This window comes from Hypanus sabinus, chromosome 9 (genome assembly GCF_030144855.1).
Source record: "Hypanus sabinus isolate sHypSab1 chromosome 9, sHypSab1.hap1, whole genome shotgun sequence".
In the NCBI taxonomy this organism is placed as follows: Eukaryota; Metazoa; Chordata; class Chondrichthyes; order Myliobatiformes; family Dasyatidae; genus Hypanus; species Hypanus sabinus.
In genome coordinates this window covers 4,921,055-4,934,886 of record NC_082714.1, presented here as the reverse complement: position 1 = coordinate 4,934,886, position 13,832 = coordinate 4,921,055, and the positions used below count along the sequence as shown (strand labels likewise).

At 42.2% G+C, this 13,832-nt stretch overlaps 1 protein-coding gene across 2 annotated transcripts in view; it reads left to right on the top strand.

Annotated features, from left to right (window-relative positions):
* Positions 1-13,832, top strand: part of crebbpb (CREB binding protein b) — a 164,404-nt gene that overhangs the window by 89,638 nt on the left and 60,934 nt on the right. For both annotated transcript variants that reach the window (XM_059978908.1, XM_059978907.1), the window contains exons 16-17: positions 544-736; positions 5,862-5,980. In XM_059978908.1, coding sequence (XP_059834891.1) covers positions 544-736; positions 5,862-5,980 — 312 coding nt within the window. The remainder of the gene's footprint in view (positions 1-543; positions 737-5,861; positions 5,981-13,832) is intronic.

The following is a 13,832-nucleotide window of genomic DNA, read 5'->3' as shown; positions in this document are numbered from 1 at the left end:
TCTGTGGGGCTCAGTAGCTAAACCAAATGTGAAGGCCAGGAGCTGGACTTGGTTGTCAGATGTTATTTGAGACTTAATAGCTTGTGGGAGCTTAACCCATTACCACCTCCACCTAACAACCTTAAAGAACCAACCCACCTACTTAAGCATGTTTTAATCACAGGACAATTTTATAATGACCAATTAACCTACCATCGAGTACAGCTTTCGACTGGACGGAAACTGGAGCACCTGGAAGAAACCCAGCACTTATGGGAAGAACGTACAAACTGCTTACAGAGGACACCATAATTGAACTCCAAACTCCTAACCCCGAGCTACAGTAGCGTCGTGCTAACCCCTACGCTACTGTTGCATCCTATATAGGCGATATAGATGGTTTTGGTGCACAGGACACCTTTTCTAATGAATCAAATGATACAAGTGTGGCAAAAAGAGTGAAGGTTTGTGACAGACCTCTCAATTTAACATAGAGAAATGTGAGATGGTGCACTTAGCAAGGATGAATGGATTAAGATTTTTAAATTTTTTATCTGTCTGCAGAATGACGAGGTGTCTTCATGTTCGCAGTTGAAGGCAGAGAGTAATGAGAGCATTGATAACAAGCAGGAACCCATGGAGGAGGAGGAAGAGGAAGAAAAATCAGAAATTAAAACTGATTCCAAAGAGGAGGAGGAGGCTGGTGCCAATGCATCTTCTCAGTCATCGACATCACCACCACAGTCACGTCGAAAGTGTAGGTGTTTCATAGTAAACAAAATTAACAAGTGCCTTCTGCCTCCAGGATGCTACATGATAGGTGCTTAGTGCCGTGCAGTGGGTCCATTGCTGCTTTAAACATGATCTCCATCAGCAATGCCAGGCCTGAAGTCACTACCCTGCAAGAACACTGTGTACAAAGGCCTGTCTTCTGCTAACTCTGGATTGGTGAAGGCAACACCAGCAAGCAGGAAGGTCGCAGACTGTTGAAGACGGGGAAGCTGAGAGAAGCATGGTTTGTGTTTATGGATGGGCAGGAATGATTGGACGTTAAGGGAAGGGAAACACAGGGAATGCTTGAGATTGACTTTGAGGAGCTCATCAAGAAGGGAAGTGATTGGTAGTCGGGGCTCATATAGAAAATTGCGGCACAGTTCAGGACCTTTGGCCTACAGCATTTTGCCAACTTTTAATGTACGCCAAGATTAATCCTACCCTTCCCATTTACATAGTCCTCCATTTTTTTTTATCATCCATGTGCCTATCTTAAGAGTCTCTTAAATGTTCCTAATATAAATATCGCCACTCCCACCACTCTGTGTTTTAAAAAAATCCTACCCTGACAATCCCCCCTTTTACTTTCCTCCAAACACCTTAAAATATGCCATCTCATGTTAACCATTTCCTCCCTGGGGAAAAGTCTCTATCTATCCACTCGATCTATAGTATGTCTCTTTTTTTCTTGTACACCTCTATCAATTTATCTCTCATCCTCCCTCACTTCAAAGAGAAAAGCCCAAGCTCACTCAACCAATCCGGTACACCTCTGTCAAAAGCTTTGAGTTACTGTGATTCAAATGCAGGCAAATAGGGTAAGCTCATATAGGGACGGTTACCTTAATATCCTGCCCCACCACCCCAGACCAACTCCCACCAGGGACTGACTGGCTCACCTGTTGCTGGAGAAACACATCATCTTCGTCACACTCTGATTGGTCACGTTGTCATTCAGCCAAGAGCCGTCCTCCATACAGTACCTGAAGGTGGAGCCGTTACCCAACGGGACAGAGCAGAAAACCTTTAAACAGGGAACCCACCCTCCATCAGCAACCCATTACAGTGAACGTGTCACTGTGGTCTCAGGGTTGTACTACCCAACATAACATAGGACGTTACAGTACAGTACAGGCCCTTCAGCCCACAATATTGTGATGACCATTTAACCTACACTAAGATCAATCTAACCCTTCCCTCCTACATAGCTCTCTATTTTTTGAATCATCCATATGCCTATCTAAATGCTGTGAATGTGTCTGCCTCAACCCCCATTCCTGGCAGAGTGTTTCATGTACCCACCACTCCTGGCAGAGTGTTTCATGTACCCACCACTCCTGGCAGAGTGCTTCATGTACCCACCATTCCTGGCAGAGTGTTTCATGTACCCACCACTCCTGGCAGAGTGTTTCATGTACCCACCACTCCTGGCAGAGTGCTTCATGTACCCACCACTCCTGGCAGAGTGCTTCATGTACCCACCATTCCTGGCAGAGTGTTTCATGTACCCACCACTCCTGGCAGAGTGCTTCATGTACCCACCACTCCTGGCAGAGTGCTTCATGTACCCACCACTCCTGGCAGAGTGTTTCATGTACCCACCACTCCTGGCAGAGTGCTTCATGTACCCACCACTCCTGGCAGAGTGCTTCATGTTCCCACCACTCCTGGCAAAGTGCTTCATGTACCCACCACTCCTGGCAGAGTGCTTCATGTACCCACCACTCCTGGCAGAGTGCTTCATGTACCCACCACTCCTGGCAAAGTGCTTCATGTTCCCACCACTCCTGGCAGAGTGCTTCATGTACCCACCACTCCTGGCAAAGTGCTTCATGTTCCCACCACTCCTGGCAGAGTGCTTCATGTACCCACCACTCCTGGCAGAGTGCTTCATGTACCCACCACTCCTGGCAAAGTGCTTCATGTTCCCACCACTCCTGGCAAAGTGCTTCATGTTCCCACCACTCCTGGCAGAGTGCTTCATGTACCCACCACTCCTGGCAGAGTGTTTCATGTACCCACCACTCCTGGCAGAGTGCTTCATGTACCCACCACTCCTGGCAGAGTGCTTCATGTACCCACCACTCCTGGCAAAGTGCTTCATGTTCCCACCACTCCTGGCAGAGTGCTTCATGTACCCACCATTCCTGGCAGAGTGTTTCATGTACCTACCACTCCTGGCAAAGTGCTTCATGTACCCACCACTCCTGGCAGAGTGCTTCATGTACCCACCACTCCTGGCAAAGTGCTTCATGTTCCCACCACTCCTGGCAGAGTGCTTCATGTACCCACCATTCCAGGCAGAGTGTTTCATGTACCCACCACTCCTGGCAGAGTGCGTCATGTACCCACCACTCCTGGCAGAGTGCTTCATGTACCCACCACTCCTGGCAGAGTGCTTCATGTACCCACCACTCTTGGCAGAGTGCTTCATGTTCCCACCACTCCTGGCAGAGTGCTTCATGTACCCACCACTCCTGGCAGAGTGCTTCATGTACCCACCACTCCTGGCAGAGTGCTTCATGTACTGTCCACTCTCTGTATAAATAAACCTACCTCCGACATTCCCTATACCAGCCTTTTTCAACCTTTTTGCCCTGGAGAAACCCTTGAAATAATTTGCAGTATCTCAGGGAACCGCAGTATAAATAAAATATATCTACAGCTCACAGTACATTAGTGTGATCAGTAAGTTGTGGATATAATAATCCATAAGTAATTGCCAATGCTCTTTTGAGTAGAGAATGAGTTTTTAGGCAACCTTTCTTGAAAAAACAGATAGTTAAGCTTAGCTTAGCTCTCTTGAGATTAATCTTTCTTTCCCTTTCATAAATTTTAAAAACTCACAAGGCAAACATAATACATTTCTGTTAAATAACTGGCTTAAGCCAAAATAGGATTTAATTTTTCTAAATGTAGGCTCTGTAGATTTAATTGAAAGTTGTAAATTGATTTTAATTAATCTATTTACAACATGAAAATTTATTGACAATGTTGTTAACAAGTTACTAAAAACCATAAGCTAAAGGAACACGAATGAAAATATAGCTTAATACCCAATTTTATACAAGACTTTGAAAAAGTGACATGATCGGGGTCAAAAAAATGCCCAGCCTCTTGTTTTTTGCTGCACAAATACTCAATACTAGGTCAAACTTAAGATAATCATACAGATTTCACCTTCAACCAAAATTTCTTTCCTTGCTGATAATGCTTGTTAAAGTTTGCTCACTCATATAAGAAGTTGAAAACTGCAGCAAAATGTTCATTGTTTTCCTATGAATGGCAGGATACACTTCTTTCACAGAAATCCAGAACTTGTCCAGGGACAGGTCGGTAAATCTCATCCTGAGTGCACGATCAGACTGCAGCTCACTAAGTTCTTCCTTTTCTCTCAAAGTTAAGTTCTCAGGCTGAGCAGAAGATTCAGAGAAAGGTTCCCTCACCCAGACTTACACTTGTGTTGAAAGGGAGGAAAAATACTGTTCAATTTTGTTCTGCATTTCTTCCAGGTGGTTTTCAATAAGACTCGAGACTTTCTGAATCCTTCCTCATTCTGTCAGTCTGCTTTATTGCTGTCCAATCAGCAATGGAAACATTTCAAGATTTCCTTTTGCAACATGATGAAGTTCAAAACACGGTTTATTGTTTTTTAAATCATAATCTGGCGCAGAACCCCTAGTGACCTCCAACCCTGCCCTATATTAAGTCATCTTAAAATTATGCCCCCTCGTGTTAGCCATTAAGATGATGCGGAGAGTGCCTTAGTATGTCAGGTAGGGAGGAGAGAACTGAATTTTGTATCGGGGAGTGGGAGAAGAGGGTCAGAGAAACAAGTTGGAGAGGGCCAGGAGGCAAATGGAGCAGAGAGGATTGACAATAGAGAAGATTAGGTCAGGTTCTGTAGGTGGTCAAAATTTAGGTTGGTTGGCAAGGATAGAGAAGCTGTCAGGGATGTTAACACAGCAGTGAATGAAGAGATGGGACTGGACCACGAGATATAGGATTATAAGACTCAAAATTAGACCATTTAGTCCATAAAGTCTGTTCCACCATTTTGGCTGATTTATGAACTCTCTCAACCCATTTCTTCTTTCCTCTCCCCATAATCTTTGGCCCCTGTTTTAAATACACCCAATGACTTGGCCTCCATAGCTAACTGTGGCATTAAATTTCACAAATTCCCCACCCTCTGGCTAAAGAAATTCCTCCTCATCTCTGCTCTAAAAGTATATCCTATTCTAAGCTTGTGCCCTCTGGCCCTAGACACCTCACTATAGGAAGCACCCTCTCCATGTTCACTCTACTTAGGCTTTCCCCCTCCCCCCTCCCCTTTCTTCTAAACTCAGAGTACAGGCCCAGAGCCATGAAATGCTCTTCGTACATTAACCCTTTCATTCCCAAGATCATTCTCAACCTCCTCTGGGCCGTAAATCTGTCAACCTGACAAGGTTATTGCAGTGACTTAGCACAAAAAGACTAGGTAAGACTGCTTCTGTTTCAGTAGCAATCCTCATCCATCTGTTCAGGAGCTGTTTGTGTGTGAATAACATTCACAGCCCATGAACCTACAAATGAACTCTGCACCAATTGCATCAAAATTTGAGTTGCTTACCATTGCGTATGCTCAGTGATCTCCTTGCCGTAGTATAACATGCGTGTGGAGACCTGCAACAAATGTAGTGAATTGCATGATTCATGCTCAAAATGGATTTTAGATTAAATTTCTTTGTTTTAAGCACCAAAAAAAATGTATTACGTCAAGGAATATCTTGGCCTATTTCTTTCTGCAGGTGAGGTGGTGATTCCAAATTATATAATTTAGAAATTTGGTTCAATCTCAGTCTATTTACATTTGCAACCAGAAGACTTATATTGGCATTGTTTTGGAATATCTACGCCTTAGAGGTCTTTATAAAGCTGAGCTGTTACCTGGATGAGTGTCCGTGTGTGCCATCTCTTAAAAGCTGCTCCAACCTTATGATCAGAGCATAGTCAACTATATTGGAAAGATAATCTGTCACTGTTTTATTGGTTAGGTTGGGTGTTGTACTGACACAGAGAGCAGTCTTGAGGTAAGCTGACATTACTGCTTTTTGTTGTTCTAGTTTTCAAGCCAGAGGAACTACGGCAAGCGCTTAGGCCCACACTTGAAGCCTTGTACCGTCAGGACCCAGAGTCGTTGCCATTCAGGCAACCTGTAGATCCTTCGCTGTTGGGAATTCCTGTAAGTACTAATTGCTTGATACTTTTGACCATGTTACTCCATGTAACTGCCAAATAATCCTGTGATAATTTTACTAAATAATATTTAAACCATGTTTTCAGTTTTAGTTGCTTATTGTAACAGAGGTTTCATGTAGCTGAATGTATCAGATGTTAAAATGTAATGTCTGAAAATGTGATGGGGCAGTGGTCAAATTACCAGACCAATGAACCAGAGGTTCAGCCAGAAACCCAAGCTTAATTTAAAAATTAAAGATCAGCTCTATTTGTCACATGTACATTAAAACATACAGTGAAATATATTTTTTGTGGCAATGACCGACACAGGCTGAGGAAGTGCTGGGGGCACAGGGCAGCCTCCAGCACAAGCATAGAATGCCTACAACTTTTTCACAACTAGAGAATTTGTAGAATGCTTACAAATGGCTTTTTAGAGCAGCTTGTGGTTAAGCCTGTTAGGGAAAAGGCAGTTCTGGAATGAGTGTTGTTTAATGAACCAGATTTGATTAGGGAGCTTGAAGTAAAGGAGCTGTAGGAGTCAGAGATCATAATTTGATCAAATTCACCCTGTAGTTTGAGTAGGAGAAGCTAATGTCAGATGTATCAGTATTACAGTGGAGTAAAGAAATTACAGAGCTATGAGAGACGAGCTGTCCAAAGTTGATTTGACAGGGACACTAGCAGGGATGACAGCAGGACAGCTGTTACTGTTATTTCTGTGAGCAATTCAGAAGTTGCAGGTTCAGTGAATCCCAAAAGAAGTATTCTAAAGGGAAGATGAGGGAAGCATGGCCAACAAGAGAAATCAAAATAAATTGATTATAAGTACATATATGTCACTGCATAAACCCTGTGATTCAATTTTACTGTGAGCAATCAATGTAAGTGCAAGAAACACAATAGAATCAATGAAAGACCACACCCAACAGGATGGAAAACAGATGTGCAAAATAAAACAACACACCTACAAATACAGAAAGTGAAAAAGTAGAAGTAATAAATAAATATCGAGAGCTTGAGATGAGGAGTTGTTGAAAGTGCGTGGTTCAGTGATTGGTTCAACAGCCTGATGGCTGAGAGGTAATAACTGTTCCTGAACCTGCTGGTGCGGGTCCTGATGCTCCTGTATCTCTTTTCTGATGGCAGCAGCAAGAAGTGAGCATAGCCTGGGTGGTGGGGGTCCCTGATGATAGATGCTGCTATCCTGCGACAGTGCTCTGTGTAGATGTATGGAGGCTTTTACCTGTGATGGACTGGGCATTTTGGTAGGACTTTCCATACGAGGGCATTGGGGTTTGTATATCTTTCAGTAATTCCTCTAGCATTATGTAGATAGCAAGTAATTTATTCAAGTATAAATGGCAGGAATGATTAGATTGCAGATCTTTGTATAGCTATAGTAACTTTGTGAGGAATAACCACAAGTTGTTAGCTTTGCATTTAAATTAATTAAACAACAATTCAGTTTGCAGGGACATTTGAGAAGACAGCATAACCTCCAACTCCTTCCTTAATAATGCAGTTCCTTGCACCATGGATTGAAAATTGTCTTAATTTTGTTTTCAGATGCCTTACTCAGATTGAATTTCAGGATATTGCCATCCATTTATAATGTTCAGTTTTAGTATGTTTGTGAGGAATGAGCTGTTTCAACTTCCTGGTTTATAGGTATAAAGAAAACTTGCAACACTTAGCTACTTAATCGTCTCTTCATTTAATAAGATGTCTGTTGGGATAAAGGAGCAGGCTAGATTTTCTTTTTGCAAAGATTTGTTCCTTCAGTTAAAAACATTTGGACAAACAGGAACTGATTAGGGATGGTCAACATGGACTTGTGTGTGGTAGGTCATGTCCCACCAAACTTAAGAATTTTCAGTGAAGTTACCAGGAAAGTTGTTGAAGGCAGGGCAGTGGATGTTGTCTGCATGAACTTTAGCAAGACATATGACAAAGTCCCGCATGGGAGGCAGGATTAGACGTTGGCTTTGGGGGAGGAGCCGGAGAGTGGCAGTAGATGGTTGCCCCTCTGATTGAAGGCCTTTGACTAGTGGTGTGCTGGGTCCATTGTTGTTTGTCATCTATATCAACAATCTGAATGCTGTGGTAGACTGAATCAGCAGATTTGTGGATGACTCCCAAGATTTGGGGTGTAGTGGATAGCGAGGAAGACTATCAACTTGCTGTGAGATCTGGACCAGTTGGAAAAATGGCAGATGGAATTTAATGCAAACAAGTGTGAGGTGTTGCAGTTAGGGAGGACCAACCAGACTGAATGGTAGAGAATGGAAGAAGGTAGTAGAACAGAGGAATCTGGGAATAAGATCCATAAGTCATTGAAAGTGGTGCCACGGGTAGATGGGATCATAAAGAAAGCTTTTGGTATATTGGTCTTCATAAGTTAAAGTATGTAAATTAATGTATTGAGTTTGGGAGTTGGGATGTTATGTTGAAATTGTATAAGATGTCAATGTGTTTTAATGTGCAGTTTTGGTTACCTACTCACAGTGAAGTTGTAAATAAGATTGAAAGAGTACAGAGAAAATGCAAGAGCGTTGTTGAGACTGGAGGACCTGAGTTACAGGGAAAGGTTGAATAGGTTAAGATTTTATTCCCTAGCATTTAGAAGAATAAGGGGAGATTTTCTAGAGGTATATAAAATTATGAGGTGTATAGATAGGATAAATGCAGGCTTTTTCAACTGAGGTTTAGTGAGACTACAGCTGGAGGCTATGGCTTAAGGGTGAAAATGAAGGAGAACTTCACTCAGACAGAGGTGAGAGTGTAGAACGAATGAATGAACAATCTGCAATTGCAAGAGGTAGGTGGGGTGGGAGGGCTGTTGATTTTAACATTTAAGGGAAATTTGGATAGGTACAAGAATGAGAGGGGTATGGAGGACAATAGTTAGAGTGTAGGTCGATGGGACTAGGGAGATCAATGGTTCATCATAGACCAGATGGGCCTAAGGACCTGTGTCTGTGCTGTAATATTCTATACCAAGCTGTGATGCAACCAGTCAATATACTCTCCATCACACATGTATACAAGTTTATATCAAAGTTTTAGATGTCATGCCGAATCTTCACAAACTTCTAAGAAAGTAGATGCACTGTCGTGCTTTCTTCATAATGGCACTTACGTGCTGGACCCAGGACACACTCTCTGAAATGATAACACAAGGAATTTAAAGTCTCTACCTCCGATTCTTCAATGAAGACCAACTTTGTGGACTTCCTCCTCCTGAAGTCAATTATCATTTCCTTAGTCTTGCTGACATTGAGTGAGAAGTGTTGTTGTGCTGCACTCGACCTGCTTAACAAGAGTATAAAAGCAAAAGAGAGCATAAAATAAACCAAAAATTAATGGGCAGTTAGAGAATTGGGAAACAGAAGGCAACTAAAAAAGCCATTAGGAGAGAAAAGATAAATTGTGAAGGTAAGCTAGCCAATAATATAAGAGAGGATATCCAAAGTTATTTCAGATATACTGTATAAAGAGCAAAAGAATTGGGTTGAGTTGTTCTCTGATCTTGGCAATGTACTTGCAAACATTTTGCCATCATGCGACGAAACACTTAACAGTGCACTTTTGATTATTGTGTGTCCTCAGAATGTTTGGCCTTTGCATACTTTTCAGTCAGCTGATTGGACATCAATTCAACAACTCAGTTTTGATGTGGGGAGGAAACCTCGTTGTTGATTGGCTGTGAGGTGAACTTCATGCGTTGTGGACTGGAATTTTGCTCACATTGGCTCATAAATCAAGGTGCACGTATTAGTGTACAGAATTTTTCATGGAAAGTCACACTTCTATTCAAATTTGTGATCTCTGGATCTTCATTGGTAGAGATTAGGAAGCATTGGTCATGCAGCTTTACAGCCAGTTGATGCTTCTGGATCCTTGTGGATAGTTTTGGCTAACATTTTCTGCAATCCTGCATTGGATTTTGTAGACTATATTGGTCTTGTCTAATAGTTTGGTTTAAATTTTGGTAAAAGAGATTATCTTGTTATTGGACCACTGGAAAATAATGCTGGAGAGATAGCAATGGGAGACGAGGAAATGGAGGACAAACTTAATAAGTGTTTTACATGGTCTTCACTGTGGAATACACCAGAAATTCAAGATCATCAGGGGGCAGAAATAAGTAGTTTATATTAGTAAGGAGAACGTGCTTGGGAAGCTAAAAGTTCTGCAGGTAGATAAGTCACCTGGACTAGATGGACTGTACCCAATGTTTCTGAAAGAGGTCACTGAAGAGGTTGTGGAGGCTTTCTTATTAATCTTTTCAAGAATCAATAGATTCTGGAAAGTCACTCAAATGTTGAACGTACACTCAAGTATCGAAGTATGTGCTGGATACTATATACAACCTTGAGATTTGTCATACTGGAAGCAACTACAAAATAAAAAAACACAACAGAGCCCATTAAAAAAAAAACTCCACACTACAAAGACCATCAAATACCTAGTGCACAGGAACAAATCCACTCTTAAGAAGGGAAGGGGGCAGAAGAAAGGAAATTATAGACCAGTTTGCCTAACTTAAGTGGTTGGGAAGATGCTGGAGTCCATCATGAAGAATGTGGTTTCAGGGTACTTGGAGACACATGTTAAAATAGGCCAATCAGCATAGTTTCCTTAAATTTTGCTTGGCAAAGCTGTTGGAATAATTTGAGGAAATAACAAATAAGGTAGACAGAGAGTCAGTGGATGTTGTGTACTTAGATTTTCAGAAGGTTTTTGACGAGGTGCCATACATGAGGCTGTTTGTTAAAGTAAGAGTATTACAGTAAATATACGAGCATGGGTAGAAGATTAGTTAACTGGCAGGAGGAAAAGAGTGGGAATAAAGGGGCCTTTTCTGATCGGCTGTTGTTGACTAGCAGTGTTCCACAAGGGTCTGTGTTGGGACTAATTCTTTTTACGTTATGTGTTAATGATTTGACTGGACAAATAGATGGCTTTGTGGCCATGTTTGTGGACAGTAACCATAATCCTGTACATCATTATGTACAAAAGGTTGTCAAACACAAGACAATTCCTGAAAGATAAGTGGATACGTTCTGTAGCTGAAAGCGGTCATTGCATTTTACCTGATGAATTATATTTCTTCTGACTGCCGTGGTTTATATCTCATCTTCTTGGAAAATACTGAATCAATCAGAATGTCAGCTTAATATGCATTTTCTTTGTTCTGGAGGAAGCTAGTGGTTTAGTGGTTTCTCTGAGAAAATAGAAAACCCTCCACTTATAACCACAAATGAGTTGGGTTGCAAATTTAACCACACACCTGCTGTACTGTGTATTGGTTGCAAATCACACTCGTCATTTGTGCAAGCGAAACCAGCTCAGAACAGATTTTTTTCTTCTTTTCTCTTCTGAAGTTGGTAACATAAAGGGAAAAGCAGCCCTTTTTAAGGCCCTGTATATTACCCATTCTCAGTTTAGATGCACCTTTCTTCAATTACTTAAATTGGCAGCACAGTAGTGTAGCAGTTAGCATAATCAGTGTTCAATTCCTGCTGCTACCTATAAGGAATTTGTGCATTCTTCCTGTGACCACGTGGGTTTCCTCTTGGTGCTCCAGTTTCCTCCCACAGTCTGGTCACGGTCAGTGAGTTGTAGGCCTGCTGTGTTGGTGCCAGAGTGTGGTGACACTTGCCAGCACATCCTCGCTGATAGGATGCATTTCGCTGTATGGTGTTCTGATGCATGTGTGACAAACAAAGCTAAACTGTAGTCTTCAAGATCTTTAATCTTGAATTGCTGCGGAAGATCTTCTATACTGCTGTTCAGTAAGCAGTTCTGGGAAATTGACCTAGGAGCAGTCCTCTATTTTCATCTGGATGGTGCATGATTTAGAAAGAAGCCTGGAGAGAGTGAGGTCCTCATTGTCCTTCCTACCTGGCTTTCAAGGATTTTAAGGTTGTGGGTTTTGAGTGATGCACTAAAAGAAACTTTTAAGTACAGCAGTGAATCATTTGTGCTGTGAAGCCCTGCTTCAGTAGAGACACGAGTTTACGTTTAGTCTGGTTAATAGGTTGACCAGTCTCTTTGCCCTTACACTTGCGGTAAGATGGCAGTACATTCAATCACAGCAGTTTCTATGGAGTGAACTAAATGTGTTATTGTCCTTTTTAAACATATTTCTTATGGTTGCAAGACACTGATGGACATTAGGAACTTTAACTACTGCAGATCTACCCCATCAGTGAGTTGGTCATTGGCAGAGAAACTGGAGGAGCTGGACTTGGTGTGGACCGTGCTGCTGCCTGCATCAGAGAGGCATTGGAGGAGTCAGTGCAAGAAGGCGGCTGCATTTTAACGACAAGCGATTATTTTAGTTGCTTTTCCTTTGATCGCAACACCCTGCTGGATATTGTTAATGCGGAATGCTGCAAGTCCCATTCATTCATTCATTGGCGGGCAGGAGAGGCAGGCAGCAGCTGAGCTGGCCTCAGGACATAGGAAGGGCTAGGCCTCAAGCAGGGGTGTCACCTGCTAACAGCCACCCAGGAGAGAGGCGTCAGAGGCAGTGCACTCCACTGAAGGCGGTGTGGTGCGTTGTCTAAGCTGGAGTCATTGCTGCCCTCCCCATGTTTGTTTGGCAGAAGACAAACTGTATTGTGTTTAACTGCAAAATGTGCTGCAACATTCATGGACTTAGGGACTGGGACTATATTTGTTTTTGTATGACTGTATTTTACTGATACCTTGTATGTGGTTGCTGTCTTATGAGGCTTATGTGGCTTGTGCTAGGTGTGACTGTCGATACTGCGTTTCACACCTTGGCTCCGGAGTAGCACTGTTTTATTTGGCGGTATTCATGCATGGTTGAGTGATAATTAAACTTGAACTTACTGATGCTTCTTGTTATGATTAGAACTGCATTCATTTACACAACTGGCAGATTTAACCTCACATTTCTGATGAGGGAAAGCTATAGGGAGCCAGGAGGTGAGTCAGTTTCAGTCAGATACCCAGCTTCTCCCTTGGTCTTGAACCAGTTCTATTTCTGGTTGGGTGTAACACCTGAAATATTGTTTTTGGATTTTCTACGGTGATAGCACCATTAACAGCTAAAAGAGCATTGTTAAGCATCCCACCGCTTGCACCGTTTGTGATTTCTGGGATACGCTTGCCCACGAGATCTTGCTGCTGCAGTCATGCCACCCCTGGACTGCCATATACCCCTTCGATCACTTGCTGATGTTAGAGTAATTACAGCTGCCTCAAAGCAACGAATTTCACAACATATGTCAATGACAATAAACCTGGCTCTGATAAGTTCCGTCACAGAACACAGGGAATAAAGTCCAGCTTCATTCACAGAAATGTTGATTTAAATGTCATTTTAAATTCTTTTATAGAAAATAACATAAACCTGCTTGGTCCTAGCCACTTTTCCCCCCAAGATTGTCAGTGGTCTGAAACATGTCCTCCAGTTTCCAGAGAACAATAGTTAAGCAAGATGATTTTTGTGGTTTTCACAGAAATCAGAATGTAAAAATGTAGCTAATGCTTTGCGGTGAGCAACTGACACAGACCATTTACTTTCACTAGTTTGACAGGCTCAGCCTTGTGGCAATACCTAGTAATAGTCCTTTATACTAAATTTGCATTAATTAAACTTGTCCTAAACTTATTTGATGATTAAGCTCAAGAGATCCTTCAGATGCAGGAAATCCAGAGCAACGCACACAAAATGCTGGTAGGACTCAGCAAGTCAGGCAGCATCTATGGAGACGAATAACGAGCCAATGTTTCAGGCTGTGACCCTTCATTGGGACTGGAAAGAAAGGGAGTTAAAAACCAGAATAAAAAGTGAGGGGGAGGGGAAGGAGTACAAG